Source organism: Notothenia rossii (genome assembly GCF_949606895.1).
Source record: "Notothenia rossii genome assembly, chromosome: 12".
NCBI lineage: Eukaryota > Metazoa > Chordata > Actinopteri > Perciformes > Nototheniidae > Notothenia > Notothenia rossii.
Window position 1 is genome coordinate 3,891,030 of NC_136911.1, and position 23,981 is coordinate 3,915,010.

Sequence of the window (23,981 nt, forward strand, 5' to 3'; positions counted from 1 at the left end):
GACGTGATGAAGGGGGAAAGAATGTATTTGCCAATTTGAAGAGGTTGCTGCAGAAGAACACTCTGATCGGTGTGGGTTGCCCAGCACACATATTGAATAATTGTGTTCATCATGGGGCAGAAACAATAGATATTGACCTTGAGAATATCATGTTCAAAATCTACCAGTACTTCCACATTTACACTGTGTGCACTGAGAGCCTGAAGGAGTACTGTGATTTTGTTGACATTGAATACAGAAGGATGCTTTCTCACAGCAAGACAAGGTGGCTGTCATTGTTCCCAGGCATTGAGAGGATGATACAGATGTTTCCAGCCTTAAAGGCATTCTTTCTGTCTCAGCAAAAACCACCCATAGTGATCAAGAAGTTTTTTGAAAACGAATTCAGTGAGATCTACCTCTGGCACATGCACTCACTCATGTCTGCGTTCCACACCCACATTCAAGACATGGAAAAGGAGAAGAACTCCATTATGGAGGTAAAGAAAATAATGAACAGCATCCACACCATTCTTCTTGAACGCAAGAGCAACAACTTCATGTCCCTTAAAGTTAAGGGACTACTGGCACAAAAGCGTAGTGATGGACTTGGTAAGGAATATGACCAGTTCTGTGCTGATGTGCAAGGCCTGTACAGTACATGTCTGGAGTATCTGGAGAAGTGGATGACTCCCATGGAAGAGTTCTCCACATTCACGTGGATGGATCTGAGTGAGCCACCAGAGTGGAATGATGTGGAGGCCTGCATCAAGTTCCTAGGAGAGAAGGGGGTGGTAATTGATGATGTCAAGTGTTTTGACCAGGTCACCAATCTGAAGAGATTCACAGAAAGGTGCAACCGTGATGAGGAGTTCAGTGGCCTGCAGGTGCACCAGAAGTGGACCAAATATTTTGAGAAGGCCAAAAGCATTGCATGTTACTCAGAACTACTGAAGATTGCACAGTTTGTCTTTGCACTTTCCTCTCACAATGCAAATGTTGAGAGGGTTTTCTCACTGATGCAGAGCCAGTGGACCAAGGAGAGGAACCAGCTGTCTGTTGAGTTACTGAAGGGGATTCTATTTGTGCAATACAATTTGAAAGACATGTCTTGCAAAGACTTTCATGCTTATTTGTTGAGCAACCGAAAACTGCTTGGAAAGATCAGCTCCACAGCAAAATATCGATGGGCAGACAAGGAGGATGAAGAAGAAAAGCAGGATGAAGAAGATTGAAGTATGCAGCTATGCAGAGAGAGAAAGCTATGTAGCTGTGGGAGAGAAACTTTTAACTTTTAATTTTAAATTGGGACCCTAGAAAACAGTTTGAAGCTAGAAATATGTGAAAAGTTGTCGTTTCACTGTGGTTGTTTACAATGACAGGGCCTGGAATTGTGTTTACAAACATTTAAAGTAGGCTTATATTTGGGTCATGGTGCCTCCAAATGTGTTTGGTTTGATTTAGGTAATCAAATGTTATGTTATGTTCACTAATGGCAATTATGCAAATGTGAAATCCAAAACTGCATAGTGCACTTTTAAAATAATTAGATTAGTATCTTTGTGAGGTTACTGTTTTATTGTTTACATTGACAAGATACAAAGAGATTATTTGTTAAAGCTGGATTTTCTATTTTCTACTATTTCATATATTTTGTTATTTATTTTTTGTCTAGTAAGACTTGAAAAGAGAGCTATTATTTTGTTACAGGATGATGTTTAAGTTATTCTTGTGCATTTGAGATTTGTCAGAGATAATTCTAGGCATAATAAAGCATGTTGATTGTTGAGTAACCTTGGTTTGGTGTGTCTTTGGTTATAGAGAGATATTATTGTGTTATATCCAGTAAAATAATATAAATAATAATTGTATATCCTTACAGAGGAGGCATACTTTAAAACAATAAGGCATCTTTGAGTAAACGTTGAGTATCATTAAGTATCTCAAGGCTGGGGGCAGCATGTCCTCTTTTTTGGAAATCAAAATATGGTCACCCTACCTAATGTAAGCTTACACACAACATAACAGCTTGTGAGTGGATGTGATTCCCGAACAATGACAAAAAGCATCAAGGAATATGATAATGAGTATGTTAGTAGAATGTGTTTGGATATCAGGAAAGCATTTAGTGAGCACCCTCATCCAAATACACACATGAACAAAGCTTATTCCCGGTGAGGCATTTATACAAAAATGCACAACAATGCACACTCTTAAAGCATACACAATTTCCAATATCAACACTCCCACATACACATTGTGTGTGTGTGTGTGTGTGTGTGTGTGTGTGTGTGTGTGTGTGTGTGTGTGTGTGTGTGTGTGTGTGTGTGTGTGTGTGTGTGTGACAGCAGGACCCGATGACAGGCTGGCAGACAGCTGCCTGCAGGAAAATCGTTATGGCATTGTTTTACCCCACTCTCTTTCATGCACACGCACATACACTAAAAATGAAATGAACATACAGAAGCACACACCGGACACACACACGCCTAAAGCCTAAAACCTAATAGCTGTCAACATTCACAACACAAGCTTAATATGAGTGGTATGTCCCATTGATTATGTGCGTCCCCTCTTTGATAGCTATGGGAGATTGGAGCAGATTGGCTTATCAGCACACGCTCCTGCCGCTGAGGCACATTTGGCTGCCTAATGCAGCTGTCTGAAGGACCCCTTCTTAGGGTATGAGTGGGTGTTTCTCAATGTCGAGGACGCTTCCTTGGTAGGACATGTCCCTCCGAGTCAGGTCCTTCAGAAGCGAGGCAAGAATCCTTCCTAGCCTCGGAAAAAAATGAATGGTGGAACAGGCTAACAGGTGTGCGTCATATGCGAGGCCCCGCCTTAAATGGAGCACGATTTCTGCAAAAGATTTGGAAATTGGTCCGTGCGCAAAGCATTGTGGGGATTTTAAGACCGCGGAGGATACACATGTGCAGCCTCGAAATTCCCCGCAACGAAGGACGCCAGCCTCGGTAGAATTCCAAGCTTCCTGGACATTGGAACAGTCCTTCGGCGGGACTCGATGACGTAGCATCCTTGAAATAGTGGCTCTGGAGCAGCCTTCCTCGACATTGAGAAACACCCAGTGTGTGAGCATGAGTTTGTGAAAATGTGTGTGAGTCGGGGAATTGGAGTAGACCCCTGCTGCTGCATGCTTGTTTGTATTAATACATGTGCGAGCGTGGGGAACAATTCTGCAGTTCTCCAGTCGGAAAGTCATTCTAAGAAGAGGCCGAAAACAAAGTTATAAACTCAATAGACATTTCTGTTACGTTGATATATTAATGTGAGGAAGGTGGCATCAGACTTTCGAAAGGCAAAGACAAGTTTTCTCCTTTCTTTCTTGTAATGTCTCTTTAATGGAGCAGACACTTCAGTATATGATTCATTTGCCTCATATTTATTGGTTACCTTTGCATTTGTCATCAACTTTTTTATGCAATAATTCATCATTTTCCTGCATTTTCTACAAATCAACTCAAGTGGACTGAAATGCACTTTTACTGATATGTATTCTCAATATGTTTTATTAAGATGGAATTTGTGATCTAGAAGTCCTTACACACCGAATCGATTTTCGACGTCGACAGATGTCGGGCCGCCGATGAGCGTTGTGTCTTTTCGGCCGCGCCAACACCGCCAAATAAATCACTCTGATTGGCTGTTCAACTTAGCGAATCAGTGCATGAGAGGCGAAACGGAAGTGAGGGACCCAAACGAACGATTAAGAAGGCTGAGATTTCATTTAACTCCAGCTCTCGACACAGGTTCGGGAAAGCCCCACGAGCTTCTCGCTGTAGAGTGAAAATGGAACGCACATGCTATTTGTTGTTTGTTTATATCACGCAGTCTGTTCTTCTTCTCTCGGTGTATCATGCAGTCGGTTGTTGACGAATACACACTACCGCCGCCTGCTGGTAAGGAGAGTTATTGCCACTCACGCATGCGAAGTTCGTACGTGCTACTCGGCCGTCGGCTGAAGTCTTTGCGGTGTGTTCCAGTGCGACACATGGCCAAAACGCAGGAGACGTGAGGCCACGCGTCCCGACGGTGTTCTTTGGTGTCAGTTTGGTGTGTAAGAGGCTTTAGATGCCTTTTTGGTATTGATGAGAAATAACAACACTGATTAAAATGTTGAGCGGAGTATTCCTTCCCAGCAGATATAATGAGATTTAAGACAAGAGAAGGTGATTTGAAGACGCATTTCTAATCCTTGTGGAGAAGTTTCTCTCCGCAAGTAACCTCATTGTGCCTTCCTGCAGAACTTTTCTCATTTCATATTCCTCCCCTGTCATATGCTGTATGCTAACGAGGTGATGACCTCATCATCCGAACACAGTGTCATTCTCCAGAGGACAATGAGACAGAGAGGATGAAACTTTTTATCCTTTTCCCTCATTCCCCCTGCTGCTCTGACACTTGACTCAGCATCCATTTTGGTACACTAATGTCAACATCTGATAGAGTTTATCACAGTGGTAGTCGTGACTGTCACGTAATGGCCTTTGGCTCTCTGAAATTTGGAGATGTGAAAGGGGAGAAAAATAGGTCTCACTAGGACATGCTTGGCTCCTAATTACGACCAAAAAATGACAGTTAGAGAATGAGAGCGAGAGATGATTTCCTTTTTTGGCAGAAAGATTATTCACTGGAGAAACAGTCAAATGTTTATGGATATTTTATATGTTATATTAGATTAACCCTCTGTCTGAAACCAGAGCCCATTCTGGCCTGATTGGTTAGCTGGCCTGCTCTGTTTTGATTGGTCAACCGCTTAGAGATGTCCCGCCCCCTAGCCTATCACCTACAATGTGTTTGAGCACTAGCCAATTGAAGCGTGGGTGTTAAAGGAGGGAACTTTTGGATTGTTTTGCCTTAGCAGAATTATATGCACACAAACATATATAAGGAAAATCAGTGCCCCTATAACAGTTTTATTTATTCATAAGAAAGGTCAATAAGATGCTATAGTAGTGACTCAGTTAGACCTTGTGTATGTGCTTAGACAACTGTATGTATGTGTTACTGTAGCACTTCTGTTCAATATCATTCAACATTGCATGTTTCCCAGGTCCTCCTTCATTGAGGAGAGTAAATACAAAAGCAAGTGGGGAGATAATTCTCAAGCTGTATATTTGCTGCTCAATGACAAGTTGCTCTACTTTCTTCTTGATGGTAGGTGTCATTATTAAAGGAGGAGCAGTCCGGTCCTCTCCCAGCATTAATTATACTGGTTTGATTAAACACACCATATTACTTTGCGTTTATTTGCCAGCTCTGAGCGCTGTGGCCTCAGCTGTGGTGTGACTATATTAGATGGGAAAGTATGAGTTATGAATTATATAAACATAGAAGGATGTAATTGTGTGGTCCTATCTCTCTCTGATGTGGAAATGAGCTCCAGTCTGACTCACGGAGATAATGACGTGAGCTGAGAGAGGGAGGGAGGCATGAAGAGAAGTTTAGGGAAATAGAGAGCGTGGCAAAAGAGAGGAGGAGGAGGAGGAGAGCAGCTGTGCAGCACTACGAAGCATGTCGCTAAGACGACTCGGACATTTACCTCTCAGTGTGTCATCTGTAAAAAATCATTCTTAAGGATGCATGTACATGTACTTGAATTAGACATTTCGTCTGTCCACAGTATGTGAGTAAATGCATCCCTTCTACGAACAATAATGATCAAGTGTGTGTGCACATCTTTCTCTGTTTATGTGTGTGTGTGTGTGTGTGTGTGTGTGTGTGTGTGTGTGTGTGTGTGTGTGTGTGTGTGTGTGTGTATGTGTGTGTGTGTGTGTGTGTGTGTGTGTGTGTGTGTGTACCTCCTCTCCTGTTGAGCTTGGCATATCCGGGGGCATATCCGTTGGAGAAGACAGACGAGCTGGTGAAGGCTGTGTGAGGCAGGGGGGAGGCGAGGGCCTCGTCACACTTATCTGGGGAGAGAGGAATAGTAAGAAGCAGGAGAGAGGGAAATATAAAGAAGGAGGGAAGGGAAAGAGAAAATAATGAAGATTAGTATATTAAGAGAATATGCATCAACGCTGAACAGATACTTATAAGTCCATGAAGTGGATGAAGTAGTTTTAAATCATAACATTGTTCATTGAATGTTAAATAAAGGATTTCTAGGATCTCCTTAACTCAATGGAAGTACTCTCAGCTAGAAAAGTATTTTATTTTCCACATGGTTTCACTAAGGGCATTGTCGAACCTGCTCACGAGAGCAGAACCACATGGGAAGCTGAGGGAAATGTGTGTGGATCAAGAACTAAGTCAGGTCAGAGAGAGAACCACTGGGGCATTGGAAACACTGTTGACTTCACCGGCTATCTCCAGAGTGTGCTGCAACATATCCATAACAAGCTATCTGGTCTTGTAACCAGATGCATAATTGATTTAGAAAAAGAAAGAGAAAAAGGAAACAGAGGTGTTAAATAAGTGAAGCCCGGTCCCTGGAGATCAGGTTCTGCACCGATTTAACAACCAAGGCTCTGATCTCTCCTATTCTGTCTTAGTTATGCAGCCATACATATGTAGAAGACACAGATTTATACAACCAGCTGACTATGGTCCCATTCAGACAATGAGTGAATGCATCAAAGGAATCCATGAAGGGATGTGCCAACATTTTACCGGGTAAACTAGAGACCATAGTGATTAGAGAACCCCTGCCGCGACACAAAATTGGGCCAGCGGCGTGAGGTGGGGGGGCGAATGGCTCCATGCCAACTTCTATAACCTCTACTTCCATCCCCACCTCTTTGAACCACGGACAACACAGATATTGTACACATTGACCTCAATGTCAACCCAAAAAACAACTAGTTATTCCTGACATACACAAACAGAGTCATAAGGTTATTTTTTTTCAAACATTTCGATTCACCCCTCACTCATCCGCACAAACATACTCTCCTGGGACATATAGTTTCACACAGAGAGAAATTGTGAATGGTCTGTCTGGCCAGGTGGGGGAAGTCAATAGCTCTCTGTCATGCCCCACTGTGCAAGTGTGTGTGTGTGTGTGTGTGTGTGTGTGTGTGTGTGTGTGTGTGTGTGTGTGTGTGTGTGTGTGTCTGTGTGTGTGTGTGTATGTGTGTGTGTGTGTGTGTGTGTGTGTGTGTGTGTGTGTGTGTGTGTGTGTGTGTGCGTGTGTGTGTGTGTGTGTGTGTGTGTGTGTGTGTGTGTGTGTGTGTGTGTGTGTGTGTGTGTGTGTGTGTGTGTGTGTGTGTGTGTGTGAATGTGAATGTGTTAGATTCAGGAGAAACATAGATATGCTTATGTGCATGAGTGTGGATAGTACACTGTGGGTGAAACCAAAGCTTGTTAGGCCTTCTACTTTCTGCCAAAGATACACTGTAGACTCACAGATATATATAACACCATCAAAGCCCAATAATGTATGTGTGTGTAACAGTGTGTGTTTCTGTGCAGCCTCCCTGAGAGAGGTTCATATATTATATCGCTGCCCTTTTTTATGGATGATACGCACACCGACACACTGGTTGTCCTCAATAAACACACACACACACACACACACACACACACACACACACACACACACACACACACACACACACACACACACACACACACACACACACACACACACACACACACACACACACACACACACACACACACACACACACACACACACACACACACACACACACACACACACACATAACGAGGTATCTGGCAGGTTGACCTTGCACTTGTATAGTGATGCCCACTAACAAGCATTAGGTGACTCAACACCACAGAAATATGATGTACACTACAGAGTCCAAAGAAAGGGTTGGACAAAGCCAATTTATTTTAAAAAGTAGAATTGCATCCACTTGGGCTGTGGCGCTGTGAATTTTCTGAAATATGCCGGGTTATATTCACACCGTTGCAAGTGCTCCTTGCAGGCAGGGACATCTGCTTTTTAAGGGATACGGCAGCCTGGCTCTCTTCTCTATTATAAATCCAATGCAAGGTGGTGAAGAGCTTTTAAAAGGACTTAAATGTGCCGATATCATTGGATGTGACTCATGGTGGCACACCTAGAGATGAGTTCCGGCTAATCTCCTTTTGAACCTCATGTTGTCAGGCAGCAGCATCTGGTCATGAGATAGAGAGAAATGGTTGGGTCATGCTCAACTTCTTCAAAAATTACTTTTGCACCTTAAATTCACGGAGATACAACCCTCTTTCTCCCACTTAGACACACGTTAGGGGTCTCTCACACACATGTGCATTCACGGGTCGACTCTAACCTTCCTGCGCTGATCCACAGAGACTCTGAAATGGATGCAATTATATACAGGGTGCCTCTTATTCATTCACACTTGCACACACACAATGCCTTTCCTGCAGTTTCTGTCTCAAGAGTATATAGGTTTTTCAGCAATGACTTCCTCCGGCTGCACATGGAGATGCACAGTCACGCAAAGACATTGAATAGCATATAAGTGCAGGGAGAAAAGAAATGAATGGCATTGGAGAGTGAAGTTGATGTATGGAGAAAGTGGATTTTAAAGGGAATGGAGGTGTTGAAGTGTGGAGAGAAATATAGAGTTTGCAGTTATTTCCCTCTTAACTCTCTGATGGTGTGGAAATCACTACGTTAAAGAATTTTAGTGATAAGATCAAACAATGAAACCTGTAATCAACAGGCTAATGCACGATTAAAGTACAAATGATGTTGAAATAGCATATCACGGCTGGATTATGTGTTAAAACATGCTCAGGTGAAATTGTTTTGAAACACCTCTTGAAGCTGAAGTCCCATTCATCGGTAATTGTGTTAATGGAAACCCCTCCTGTGGCAGTTAGCATGTTCACTAGTGACTGATTAGATATAAATATTTGTTACCCTCATGCAGCTTGAATTGATTTTACTGCCACAGTACTGCACATGTGCGTTAAGTAGTCAAAACAATGACATATTTAGACATGTTAAGACAGTTTAATAAGGCTTAGCTCCATGCACCTCTTTGTGTGCACATTATTATTATTTCGACATGCTGCTGCTACTGGTCTCCTCCTGTTCTAGATTCCTAATAATATATACAACGTTGCACAGTATATGTTCAGTATTTAATTTATACATCTGCTGGCTTTTGTTTCGCACAATATACCCCAAGAGCAATATATTTGGACTTCCAGTTCTGTCCTCAATGTGCTGCTTGGATTAGTGTGCGGACAAATTGCAATTCTTATTTGGTTTTGACTCAATTCAATTGCAAAGTACATTAAATGAATGCTTTCTATATCAGTACTGCAGAACTAAGTTTGTAGATAAATCCAGTTATACAACAGTTTGATTGTAATTGATGTTCTTTGATTTACTTTGATGTACAAGAGCCAATTCAAATTCTACTTTCACATTACACAAAGACGAGGTCAGGATCTCAGTAATTGTCATAAAATTAAACTAAATTGCTTTAGAATCTCTGCAAATTGCTGCTTTAGTACTGTACCACAATGTAATTATATTATGCATACAGAATCCAATGCATTGTGGTCACAATTTAAAGATAGCAAGAACAAATGAAATTCAAACAGTTAAGATCCATGATGATGAGAGTTAATACGAACCTCTACAGTATATATGCGTTCATCCTGACACAAAAGTATACATTAAGTCGTGAAGAAAGAATCGACTGCACACCTACACAAATGCACGTGGTTAGATATGGGACACTCTTAAAATAGAGAAAACTTGCCCTCATGCCATGTTACAAGCACCAGACATGTGGAAGAAAGAACACAGTAATGAATGCAGAGCGCACGGTGATATGCTGGGAACACAGTTGCTGATATTTGCACATGTCTGAAGAGCAAAGAATTGATCCGTACGTCCATGTACTTAAGGGCAAGCAAATGACTACAATATCCATGTGCAAATGTCAGGCTATTCCCCGGAGGGCACGAGACAGATAGTTTTAAGCATGACGGTGTGATAAGAGAGGAGAAACAGGAGCATTGACGAGGAGAGAGATGAGATGGAAAAAAAGAGACAGGAGGTGAAGGCAAAGGAAAATGGCTGCCTACCAAATCCTCCTTAGTGACATTTCCAGCTAGGTAAATAACTAGGAAATGGAAAAATAGCAACCAGGAGATGTGTCAGCCGGCTGTCACCATGTGGGAGCAGAGCCACGGAGAGACAGGGTTTGGCCAGCGTGTTCAAAGGGCTTTACATCACTGCCACATCTCTCAGGCTAAAGGGAGTTGGATACGAATACAGCATAACACATTTAAGGTGGAATTCATGACATCCTAAAGATCAGTTGGCATACAATCGCAGCCAGAAAGCTACATGTTGGCATCCGGAGTGGCATAATAACCAGGAAAAACTGGCAGGCAAAAACTCCTTCTACTTTCAAATTACCTGCCACATTGGCCATCCGGGCAAATAGCCCTGGCAGAGACAGTTAACAAGTACTAAGTACAAATTCCTAACAAAATGTGTATTTTTAACATCTCAAGGTAAAATAAAATAATTTGGATGGACTCCTAGAAGAAGTTGTAGCTTTTGTGTGAATGTTTTATGTGTGTTGTTATTCCAGTTTCTCTGTGCCTGTGTAAGTGCATGTGAGCTATTGTTTGTGCAATCCATCTTCTATGAATTTTGAATTGAGATCCTTTAACAAAGCACTAGTCAGCCGGCGAAGAGCATCCAGTGTTTGTCAGACTGCTGAGCAAAATCTCTACAACAAACTCTGCTATCTTTATTTAATGACTGTCAAAACATTGTTTGTGTGGCGTTTCGGTATGGGGCTGTCAAGTATGTCCTCTCACTTACACTGAAAGCTGAAGTTTGGGGACCTGGGGGCTCTTTCTGGACTCAAGTCATGCACACAGTGGAAGCTGTCAAAAGTGCCAACAGCTGCACGGAGATGCAGTCTGACTCCAAACTGCCAGAGAGAAAGAAAGAGAGAGAGAGAGAGAGTCTCCGTCTGCAGGCCTTCGGTCTCTGGCGAGGCGGGCCTCTGCTCCATGTTGCACATTAACGCCCACATTCACGCTTTAGTTAGACAGAGTCCATCTGGAGCAGGCTGATGGAGGTCTTTAACTAAATTGTGTTTGCTACCATAGAAGCCGTCTGTAGTGACCTAGATTCTTCTGTTTAGAAACTCAATATAGTCCTCTGGTATTTATGTCCTCTGGTCTACATCACTCCATCAGTGTTGTACAGGAAGCTGTTTTTGTTCTGTCTTTTGAAAAAGGCAGTAGTTAGTTTTCACTCAGTGTGTAATACTGTATTAGAAATACATAAGATACGATAAGATAAGATAGTACTTTATAGATCCCAATTTGGGAAATGTTTGTGTTGCAGCAGCATAAAAGACGTGGCAAACAATACAAATTAAAAGACAAGAAATAAACAAGAAAGTAGAAAATATAAATGTTGAATTTACAAATTAACAATAACAAGATATAACGTGATATATATGTGACGGATGGAATATTCATTATTATAGCCATTACTACATGACAAAAAAGAAAATAAACTGACTGCCACGCAGGGCACTATGAATCATCCTGCTGTTTTTTAATGACCGTTCATGTCTTGTTCAGCTGTTTTGTGACATATCAATAAAGCTAGATCAAAATCTATTTAGCTGTCCAATCTGGGAAATGAAAGTGACTCTGAAATAGCTTTCATAAACTGATTGAAGTTCTTTTTCATGGGGTCACACAGAGATAGAGTTGAAAAAACGGTCAAATGGCCATTCGCTAATTAGCAATCCGTTACAGACGCGTGTTGTCATGTACACCTGGATAAGCGCGACAGCAGCTCCCTGGAGGGCTTCACAAAGAGGTATGGTACACAGATTAACAGATGTTCTGCAGGAGAGAAAAGGCCTCAGTAATTGGCATTACAGATGGCTGGTCCAACCGTTAGCCAGTGTCCTCACTCCATGGTGAAGATTTGACGTAAACACAAGTACGAATCTTTATAAATGTGATATTCATGGGCTCCTCAGCGGGGTGGATGTAGCACGTGTACCTTTGAAATAAAATTACCATTAAAGGGCTTCCTTATGGAGTTTGGGATCACAAGTATGTGGAGGTTTTTTTTTTCTATGAGTCCTAGTTTCTATTTGTCTCAAGCAAACAGTCCTCTAAATAGTTTCTCACCATTCCCCTGAAATACAAGTGCCTGTAAAACAACAAGATATAGGCTGCAAATGAATGGAAGATGAAGAAGAAGAACGCAAGCTTAGAAACTTGGAATTAGACAAAACCGGGTTTAATATACTTGTTTTCTGAGAAGGAAATGAACTGAATATGTTTTCTATACCTGAAGGTTGCACACAATGCACCTTGGAGAATAACGCTGAATGTAAACACATTTGTTTGTGTATAAGCAAGCTCCACGGGGCAACTTGTCCTTGAATGTCAGCAGCCAAACAGTATAGCATTGCATGAAAAGAATGAAGTGATTTTGGTCGCATCTTGTTTTCAAAAGGCCCCGCTGAGCAGGTGACCTTCAAGACTTGGACGCTCCCACAGCCTATGAACACATCACAGTCCAACAAGCGTCAGGGACACAGTCACAAAGCAGCCTCGAACTCGCTGATCAATGAAGGGAATAAAAGAAGAATAAAGGATGAAACAAACACAATTTGACAAAGTAGAACTGATAGTAGCCTTAGTCCTCACTAGAGATCCTGACGCTCCAAAGAACTAATTTCCCTGCGATGGTCCATTTCTGTTCTCAAAATCCAGATCTCACATATAAATGCATCCAGTGTGTATCAAGTCAAACACCCTGTATGACTGTAATTGTAATACTGGCTGCGTTATGCACCTTTCTGCACAGTGCTCCACAGCCGGATGTCAGTGGAGGGAATAACAATCATCTGGAGCCCAGGGTGAGAGCCCATTCAATTTCAATTCACACAACAACCCAGTGGGAATTCAAATCACTATTTAAGTCACTGACAGGTGCTAACTTTTCTAAATGTGAGATTCTTTCTGTTGAAGTAAAGAGAGAGGTAAGGAGAGGTTATCATAAGTTTAAAGAAATCCAATCAGGAGTTTATAATATTCAAGATGATGACTTTTCAAGTACTTTCTAAATGAAATCTCGGACACACTTAACATAATGAATTGGAATTGTCCCTTTCTTTTACATTTCTTTAACTCTTATGTTAATATTTCAATGCATTTGTTGGCCCTTGTCTGTTCTGTGAGTTTATATGTGAGTGGGTGCATTTTAAAATGTAATTAGCTTTTATTTTCTTCTCTCCTTGGAAGATTTTTAATATGAAGAAATTGCTGCTTATTCACTCTATACACTCTTATTTCTCTTTCAACCCTCCCAGCCCCTGTTTTCCCGACCAACTACCCACCCCCCGGGCTTGCCAGCTTTTAGCTTGAGCCGTTAATCTAAATTTTTTGGTCCGGATTCATTTTTCATGTCTTGGAACCACCACCAAAGCAATTTTTGTCAACAGATCTGCCGCCCCGTGCCAATGTGTGCGCAGACCAAGCGCATAATGAGATGTTTTGGATGAAGAAACCCCACATAAAGACATAAATCCCACCACGCACACACACCCACACACACACACACACCCACACACACACACACACACACACACACACACACACACACACACACACACACACACACACACACACACACACACACACACACACACACACACACACACACACACACACACACACACACACACACACACACACACACACACACACACAGAGACACACACACACACACACACACACACAGAGACACACACACACACACACACACACACACACACACACAGAGACACACACACACACACACACAGAGACACACACACACACACACACACACACACACACACACACACACACACACACACACACACACACACACAGAGACACACAAACACACACACACCCACACACCCACACACACACACACACACACACACACACACACACACACACACACACACACACACACACAGACAGTTTTCAGACAGACAGACAGACAGACAGACAGACAGACAGACAGACAGACAGACAGACAGACAGACACACACACACACACACACACACACACACACACACACACACACACACACACACACACACACACACACACACACACACACACATATCGTTTCTTCCAGTTTCCTTCTACAATTAAATCTGCCAAGTGAAATTTAAACTAACTTTTGAAATGATTCAAAAATCTCAACAAGATTTTGAGTCACAAAATGTAGTCTGTAGTTTCGATAGAACAGAAATCAGAAAAATGGAAGGAACGATCAATGCTGGAATAAATGATATTTTAACTAATGTTTGCCCATATTTCCAATTGTCTGAAGACAAACTAAGAAACACATTTGGCAGCTTCCAAATGCACAAACGGCTGCTTATGAGATGTTTTGCTGTAATGTCAAAAGCCACTTTTCGACAGTTTGAAATATCATAATTAACATAAAACACTTGAGTGAAAATTAAACTCTGTGTTCAATCAAAAAGTCTTGGAAATCATCTGGCAGCATTTCTCAGTCCCCTTATCAAGTTCTTGCAGTCAGTCTTTTTGTATAGAACATTGCCCAATTTTTCTTCTATGTTGTTCCAATAATGTATCCACGGACCCTCTTTGGGCTAACATTCAGTTCGATAAACCCTTGTGGGTCTGCTGTATACGTTCATCTATTATTTATCTCAGTAATTAAAGGGCTACTCAGGATGACTGATTCTCTGTGTCATTGGTAATCCATGGAGCCTCTGGCTGCTTAATGGGAGGTCTGTGTTGACAGAATGCCCCCCCCCCCCCTTCCGATTGGACTCCTCTGGTGTTTTTGATGCACTTTTGGAAAGGGACGTAAGGCAAAAGGGCAGATGAGTGCATGCAGTTTAAGTTGAGGGGGCAGAACAGAAACAGGAAGTACGTATAGGATCCTGGAGAAAAGTGGGAAAACTCAAATCTGACTTTTTACAACCTGACCAGTACAGAGGGACACAACAAGAGGGTAACCAAGAGCACTTATAAGGTTTCTTATAATCCAGCCACATGACTTTTCCGACAACTTATAAACAGACTAGTGCGTGACCAGGTTCTGCAACATTGTCGTCAAATTGGTGAGCCGCAATGATAGAATAAAAACAAAGCCATTATCAGAGAAGAAACAGTCATAAAGTGTGTCGGTGCGAGCGGCTTATTACGACCCATATTTACGATGTTAGAGGAAAGATGGGTGGTTGATTCTTTTTTTCTTTGTAATATAACATTTGAGACAATGCTTTTATCTAAAATAATAAAATGAGTTAGGAAATATTTGTGATATCCTTGTTTTAAATAGTTTTTTTATTATTGTCTTCTTCTCACAACATAAGCAAATAACGAAATGGAAACACATTGAAGCGCAGACATAGAAGTGGTTGGAGTTGATAATGTTGTCCAACAGTATAAGACACAGATTAACCTTGCAGAAAACATGTCTACAGAAGGTACATGCTTGGAACTAGATATTACACAATCATTTGTAAACACAGCAATGCACCTTTTGACATGGTGTGATCAGGTACACATGACATTGCAGAAAGTACAGACTGCATGGGGAGACTTTGTTTCATTAACGCATGGCATGACTTACAGAACTATATTAGATGTCCATGATTCCCATAACAACATCCTTTAACGTTTGTATTGTTTAAACTGTTTTAACTGAGTGTCAAAACTACTTCCACACTTCCTCACTCTGCATGTGTGTCTCTCAGTCGCCATGTGCTTCTGTTTGATGTCCGCTCGGTGCCAGGTTAGATCAGTTATACCAGCTGGACTCTCAACCAGGACTGAGCTGCTCAGAGCGGCATGAAGCGTAGCCCTCTGTCTCGCTCAGTGTGGACATGTGAGCTCAGGTGTGTGTTTGAGAGTAAGCACAAAGGAAAGGCAGCTTAACATCCCATAGTGTTTGACAGAAAGAGAGACAAAGACAGGTTTTAAACACATTCACGTGTGTGTATCGCTGTACACACACGTGTTTCAAATCTGTCTTTGTCTCTCTTTGTGTCAAACACTATTGGCAGAAAGCATGATAACCAGGGAGTAAACAAAGGAAGTGTTTTTGTATGAGTGTTGGTCTGTATACTATGTGTATACTGTCAATATTGTAGCTACAATGTGCTCAAGTGGCTCCTATAATAAATGATGTGGGCGTGGTGAGGGCTCAACATGAAAGTGGAGTTTCACTTTTGCGCCACGTCTTTGAGAGAGCAGCTCATTATGCAATCAACAGCTCAGACAGCTTTCCAGCCTTTAAACCAAGCCGAGTTCAACGATCAGAATGTTCAGAAGAAACATGCTGATGTAGCCATTCTTTAATCGAAAAGCTTGATTGAACACATTCACTCTCTGAATGAAGGTATATTTGAATCTTATAAAAAAGAAAACATGAAGGATCCAGTAGGAGCAACGCAGCAGAGCGGGCTGACCCAGAGAAACTGATTGAGCGAAAGCACATATTTAAACAGGTGGAGCGTAGGCAGTGCAGATATGGCCAATAATTCACAAGAATCCCAAGGTAGCTGCATCGTTATACAGACCATAAATGCCTTATGAAGAAAAGGAGTGCAATCCCCAAAGTGCATTAGCAGCTCAGCTTTAGTGAGCAAAAACGACAACACATGATTGAGCTCTGAATCATTACTGTTCTTCCTTTTTGTGTGAAAATGATTTCAGTGGATTCATTTATCATTTACTGTGCTTTCTTTTGTTATTATTATGTTTCCCAGATAAAGGAAATGACCATGTAGAGCAGGGGTGTCAAACTGAAATACACAGTGGGCCAAAATAAAGAAATGGGTACTAGTCGAGGGCTCAATGTTTATTGCAGAACTTATTGAAATGAACTTATTGCACATATTAAACCCGGAACTAACAAAGCTTAAATGATTGCCTATAAAAACAACATTAAACAATCAGCTGCATTCATTTCTTATGGCTCTATCGACTCTATCTTGGCATCTCATCTTGGGTGCAAGGTCAACAATGTTTGGGGTCCGGCTCTGAGCTGAGGAAACCCTCAGGATGGAGTGAAGGTGTTCGTGCAATATACCGGCGGGCCAGATCTAATAGGAATTAAAAATGATCCTGCGGGCCGAAATGAAATCCACCACGGGCCTGATTTGGCCCCCGGGCCTTGAGTTTGACACATGTGATGTAGAGTATATTACAGAAAGGCTATACTTAATCCAGCAGAATGCTTATTGCCCGGTGTCCTCTCCCATTATTGTTGCAGTACTTTACAGTGTTCATTTTTGAACTGCTACACCTGTTTAAACATCACATGCACAACTTGAAATGCACAAAAAGGAACAGACACTACTGAGACATATAAGTATATCATTATTGCATTTCCTGCTAATGCTGCAGACCAGGAAGAAGAGTATGTTAGCCAATTGTGTTTTCGTCCAGCAAAGCACGCTTGTTGTGCAGCGCTCATTACAACAGAGGATTATTAATGTTTTCCCATGGTCCCTCAGGTGGGAATGGCTTCCATTTCAGAGGCCATTAAAATACCATCACGCACAGACCATAGTGAGATGTGGGGCTTTGGCTTATTGGTTAGCAAGTATATTGTTGTCAAAGGAGCTTAAACAGAAACACAATGCACGGATAGTCTGTTTTTCAGAACGCTGCAATCATTAAAAAAGGCCAGTAATGGTGAGCTAGCGTGGCCTGAAGACGAAACCAAAGGGATGTGAGCTACTGAACAACATTTAATTCAATAGTATCAGTATATCAATTCACCCTGGGAGCAACATTATACAAGTATTAAAGATATGTTTTAAGCATGTCTGGCTGTAACAGAAAAGAGAAACACACAGTGTAGTAATCAGATTATTGGGAGATAGGAGGCCTATGATGCAGTTTTCAGTATTTATACTTCAGTGTTTGCTACATGAACATGCTGCAGTGTGTATTCATTCAGGAGAGCTGCAGGGTTGAGGAGTTATTTGTCTGCCACTCTGTGCCAGTTGTAATTACGTTGATAAGCTGAGTCCATCATGGCCAGAACTTGAAATGGATAGGTAATCTATGTCTGCATATGCACTCAATTACACTAGTGGATTCCAATAAACAGCCGGTCTTAAGCTATAATTCGTTAAGGCCTCAGAAGCCCTATAATTACTAAAAGTGCACTTTGATTAAAGCGTGTACACGGTACATGTATATGATGTAAATACTGCCTTTAATAATCAATGTGAGTGCATGTTATTTTACATTTTATAATTAAAAAATAGCACCTTCCTATGCATTTATTTCCACCCCAGAGGACAAAAATAATTAGCTGGAGTTTTCAGGTACACTTGTTATTATAACTGAAGTATTTCCTGTTTCTCCATCCATACATTGAAATGTTTTCCAGGCTCAGATATCAAGTTGCACACACTTGCATGTGGAGGTGCTGACTTGCAGGCAAACACAATTACAAACGCATACACACACTTTCTCTCCACCCCATATCACTGCAATGAGAAATTGTAGCATGAGATCCCATGTGTGAAATTGTTTCTAGTATCATAAATAGAGAAGAACTACTTCGATTAAATTTAATATAACACAAATATGTTTGTATTAGAGTGTGTGTGTGTACTGTATAAACCTACAAATAAATATGTATTTGTATAGGAGGCTCTTACTCTCTAGATATTTAATGTGAATGAGCACCTGATTCCATGCGTCACAAGTGTACTGCAACTTAAAAAAAACAAAAAACTGATTTAGGCAAGTAAGATTACATACTTTTTTATTGCTACTTGGAATAAAATCCAAGGTCAATTTTACAATTACCAAAATAAAGAACATTGTGGAGCATTTGAGTAACTTCCTGCAAGTTATAGCCATGCCGCGTATTGCAATGTCAACACAATATAAAATAAAAATGATGCATGTGATCCTCTCTCTTATGTCTTAGTATTTTTAACTCACATTTTTTGTATATATTTGAACGTTTTAAAGCAATTAAGGCCTTATTTCTAGATTGATTATTTCACTCCCTTTATTAAGATGTTTTGAGGATCGCTGGAAGACCTGGAAAACATGCTCAATGTGTTCCCATGTCCTCCTCTGAACACTTGAACTGTTAGTATCAGAGCGTCAGTGAGCGTTGCTGTGGACGGGCGTCAGTCATTTCCTCTCTGCCCTCCTGCGTGGTCAAAGACATGATTTAATGCCAAGCTGGCAACTAGAGCTCATAACATCCCCCCCTCCACTGCCCACCGTCCCTTTGTCAGCCCTAAACCCTGCCATGCTGGGAAACAATATGTTGTGACTGGCAGTAAAAACAGGAAGAGGGGATGAGAAGGAAAGGGTAAAATAAAGTACTGAAACACAAGAAACTCTGTGTGGCTTGAAAATCACACATGCATGCACGCTTCCATGGAGGTACATATGCACGTATATACCCCATGAAGTTCCTCACAAAATAGTCCCACGCTGGTGTCCAATATGTTTACTGTGCCGTACAGAAAGAGCGTGCTGAGAAGAAGCTGGTGGGGGGGTGACAGGACAAATATAGATAGGCTGTCCGCAGCTTGAAGACACATTCAAATGTTTGAAACTTTTTAAGTAGTCAAAAAAAAAGATCAGATGTGCTTTTCTAATTTGAATAATTTCACATTTCTTTGAAACTAACAAGATCACTTAGGAAGTAAGAAAACACCTTGCAAAGACTGACTAATTATTATTCCCATTGATATGAAAATGAGAATCCTGCTGTTTTTTATATATATGCTTGCGGAGAAAACAAGAACAGAGAGTAAAGAGGAAATATTTGGTAAAAAGTGATGTTATATTTGAAGCTTAACGTATCCTGGTTTTAAAATGAAACTGCTATATGGGAACAAACTCACATTGCTTCCCTACTCGTGAATGTCCATATAATACATCAACGTTTAGACATTAGATCATTTTTTTTTAAGTTGACAGCATGTTGGCTTTAACTAATAAAGACCCTGCCCTTCAAACAGAGGATTCAAATTGAAGCCTCTGTCATGAGGCCTTCCTTGAGTGTCCTTGAGCAGAATATTGAATCCTGAGGGGGGCTTTGGGGCGCTGCACTGTACCGACCCTGACCGCTGACTCCTGCCCGACCGTCTCATACATCATCACACTAAACTTCAGCGATTGAACACCTACGGATGGCTGACAGGTGTTAAGAATCATTGTTAGTGATTTAACTGCACCCCACAACTACCCCGATGCCTGGAGTGTATTTTGTATCGTGGACTCAGGCGCTGGCGGGAGAAAGAACAAGGGTGATAGCTTATATAATCCTATAATCAATAAGTCCTGTTTTCACCAGATGTGCTACAGTCCAGACAGAGAGAGAGGGGGAGGAATGTTGGGGGAGGAAAGGAGAGAGCTAGTTAAAGACTGAAATACAGCACAGTGGAGGAGAGACAGGGAGACATAGCAACAGAGAGGCAGAGAGGCTGAGATGGTGTAAAAAAAAGTGGATAAAATGATGTGTGCATTATCTATCCGGCGGGACATGAAGCCTTCCATTTAACGTCTAATTAGAATTTGCGGATAAGTAGAAAAAACAAGGAGCAGATAGACATGAATGCAGACACACACACACACACACACACACACACACACACACACACACACACACACACACACACACACGCACACTAATGTACTTACATATAGAATATGCATGCACAGACACAAATGCACTCTCATGCAAAGGGCTGTCGGGCGATAATTAGAGGTGAACTCTATTTGCTAACGACCTTCAGCTCCATAACCCACCGCGGGCTGACAAATTGGGGTTTTCTCACCCAGCTACACAGGGGCTCCCACAGGTTAATGGGAATCAGGGGGCTGAGTGTGTGTGTGTGTGTGTGTGTGTGTGTGTGTGTGTGTGTGTGTGTGTGTGTGTGTGTGTGTGTGTGTGTGTGTGTGTGTGTGTGTGTGTGTACAGTCTAATGGAAACCCAAGCCATGCTAAGCCCCTGCAGTGGCTGGGGTTCTCTAACGGGGATTTAGCATTGTTCTGTGTGTCAGGAATACCTGGCAGCCTTAACAGGAATTAGCATTGCTCATGGCCAAGCAATACAAAACGAGGCTTATAGCGGTTAGCTTTGTTTGTATTGTGGCATTAAAGCTCTAACTATGTTTGCTTATCATGTATTAACTGATGTTTCTGGGGCAGGGGATGTTAACAATATCCGCTGCTCTCAGATGAGATTATTACCTCTCTGCTAATGAGGAGGATTAGAAATTGGCTACATTTGTTTCTGCTCAGTTGAGCTGATATGGGAAGGCTCTGCAGGATTTCACGCTCATGCTTCGCCCTCAAACTTTTCTCTTCCTTGCACATATAATCTATTATTTTCTACTGCGCACTGTTGCCACCTTTTTCTCACACTCTTTCACCTGCACCGTCCTCCTGCCTGACATCAGAGGCCATCTTCTCCCTCTCTATTTCTGTCTCACTGTGTCTTCTATCTAAGCGTAATTCTTTTCAGAAGCAGGATACGGTGGGAGTGGATTGGGTTTGAAGGCCACTGAGGAGGATGGAAAAAGAAAGGAGGAGGAGAAAGAGACAGAGACAGATGGAAAAAAAGGATGATGACAACTGAAGGAAAGTGTCAAGTGGATGTGTATTGAGACATATTGTGCATAAGAAGGATAGGAAGAGGGTAACCCAGGTAGTAAGAGAAAAAAGAAACCAATGTTGATTCAATGCACTCAAAAGAAGACACACTTGCACAATAAAAGCACCGGCAACTATTCTATTATAGGTCCATTTCTCATTTTGAGACTTTGAGGAGAAAGTGGCTGCATTTCCAATCTGGTGGAGAACTCGTGACACCGTGTGTAACTGTGATAAAATGCCGTGAATCAGACACAGCATGAGTTATTCCCCACTTGACAGGGAGACACGGTAAAAGGTGTTGTTTGCCGTGGTGACAAGCTTGGCTTTTGATATCGGCCCAAACTGCAGAAAGCACCTGTCACCTGCACCTCGTTATCTCACAGCTCACTGCGGTGCTGAGAACATTCCTCTCTTAGAATATTATAAAACTGATCTGCCAAGGTAGGAAGTGACATGACATGATGAACATTTTGATGCATTATGAATATCTCATACATCTATACTTATTCAGAGCTATCAGATGCATAATGTAAGTGTGTTACAGACATGAGCGTCATTGGAAGTGTTACAACATGCCATAACTAGATCTGATTTTGTGGGGTTAACAGTTTGTCACTTATCTCAGTAATTAACTCGACACTTCCTGTAGCCTCTTCACAATAAAAGCCTACTTGCAGTTAAAGGGTTTTCAACTTGAACAGTAGCTCAACATCAGTAGATCCCACTGCAGTGCAACAATGAGCCTGCTGGGTGTTTAATGAAAGTGAAACTCAAACTCACACTCAGTCTGGGGAGCGCTGGAGGAGTGATGCTCTCTTGTTGAGGCGGTCTACAGTGAGCACAGCTTGTCTGAGGGCAGAAAGGGTCACAGATTGGCCCTGTTCCCCCGCAGAACCACAACATTACGGGTCAGAGAGCTACCCCCTGTTGTGAGGGCGCATGGTTGGCACAGTTGGAAGAAAAAATACAGAAAAACCACCAATAAATATAACTTCAAATATATATATACAGTATAAAGAGCAAGAGGCTCAGCTGCCGTTTTAGAGTTGAACTCCTAAAGGTCTGAAAATACCCTAATAATGTTCTTATTCCTGCAATTCACTCGCACCATTGAGTCTATTTCACTATTTTACTGCACACTGTATTTTCTATTTTATTTGAAGAATGTTGTATCGTTGTAGGTGTAAGGATACTTTTTATTGGTAGCAACTAAACTGGAATACGGAAGAGGATTAGGGCCACATTAAAAAGGATTTGAAAAAAATATGTTTTTTTTTTGTTGTGAGAAAAAAGTCAGAATTCTGACTTTTTTCTGAGAACAAAAAAAAACTTGACTTTGCTAAGAATCTAATGTCTGTTCTGAGATTAAAGTCAGAAACGTTTTTTTTTCAAATCCTCTCAAAAAAAAGAATCATGTGGCCCTAATCCTCTTCCGTACTGGAACATATAATGCCTGAATCATTTGTTTTATATATACAAGTAACAACATAGACAACAGTGTATACAGGATAACACACACACAACCTGTGTCGTCAGCCATGCAGAAACTAAAATGTAGAGAAAGCTAATTATGTCTGAATTCAAACCATTAAAAGCAATCAAAGCAAAGCCAAACAAAGCAGTTGCAGTTACAGTATATTGACAGTGCAGCCTTTCATCTACACAGACATATTAATTTTTAAACAAAAATATTACCTTGTTCGGTTCCAATGTTTTGGTAATTAAAAAGGTGAATTATTCTGAAAAACCACTCTGAGGGGGAAGGAAAGAGTAGTTTGTCTCACTGATCCTTAGCAGTGCATCCGTGCAATAATATGCAAAACACACAACATGAAACGTGATGCTTTGAAACCCAGCATTTAATTATAAAAAGGAGCAAATCAAGGTTCTCGTTTTTTATGATTAAAAAGGAACATCTAGACAGTGTTACCTTTTTAAAAACGATATTTGATGGTGTGTTGTAATTGCTTCTGTGTTGCTGCTCACTCATTCACCAGCAGAGACACGGTGACATATTTTAATTAGCATGGCATGTCATTAGCTGGCAATACTGTCCTGAGATATTTTGCCTTTATGTGAAATTAGTCCCACTACGCAACAAGCAGCAATTCCTCCCTGGCATTTTCCACATGGAAGAGGCATGAAATGAAAGCCTCTGTGATGCTATTAGGCGTCGGGAGTTAATGTTCTCAACATCCACTAACTGAAAGTCGTTTATTTTAACCGAAGCATGCTCTGAAGCAATTTCCATTGTGGATGAACAAATGTAATAAATGTCTCTTTGTGGATTTACTTAATGCCTTTTCGGTGTATGAAGAGCCGCGGTACAGCATCTCAGAATGTTTCAATTTGTTTAGAACGTATA

The 23,981-nt window shown here is 41.3% G+C and overlaps 1 protein-coding gene across 1 annotated transcript in view; it reads right to left on the reverse strand.

Annotated features, from left to right (window-relative positions):
- The window catches only part of cntnap2a (contactin associated protein 2a), a 317,081-nt gene that overhangs the window by 188,141 nt on the left and 104,959 nt on the right, over positions 1 to 23,981 (reverse strand). Inside the window, exon 2 of the mRNA XM_079661019.1 lies at positions 5,799 to 5,909. Within this exon, the coding sequence (XP_079517145.1) occupies positions 5,799 to 5,909 (111 nt within the window). The remainder of the gene's footprint in view (positions 1 to 5,798; positions 5,910 to 23,981) is intronic.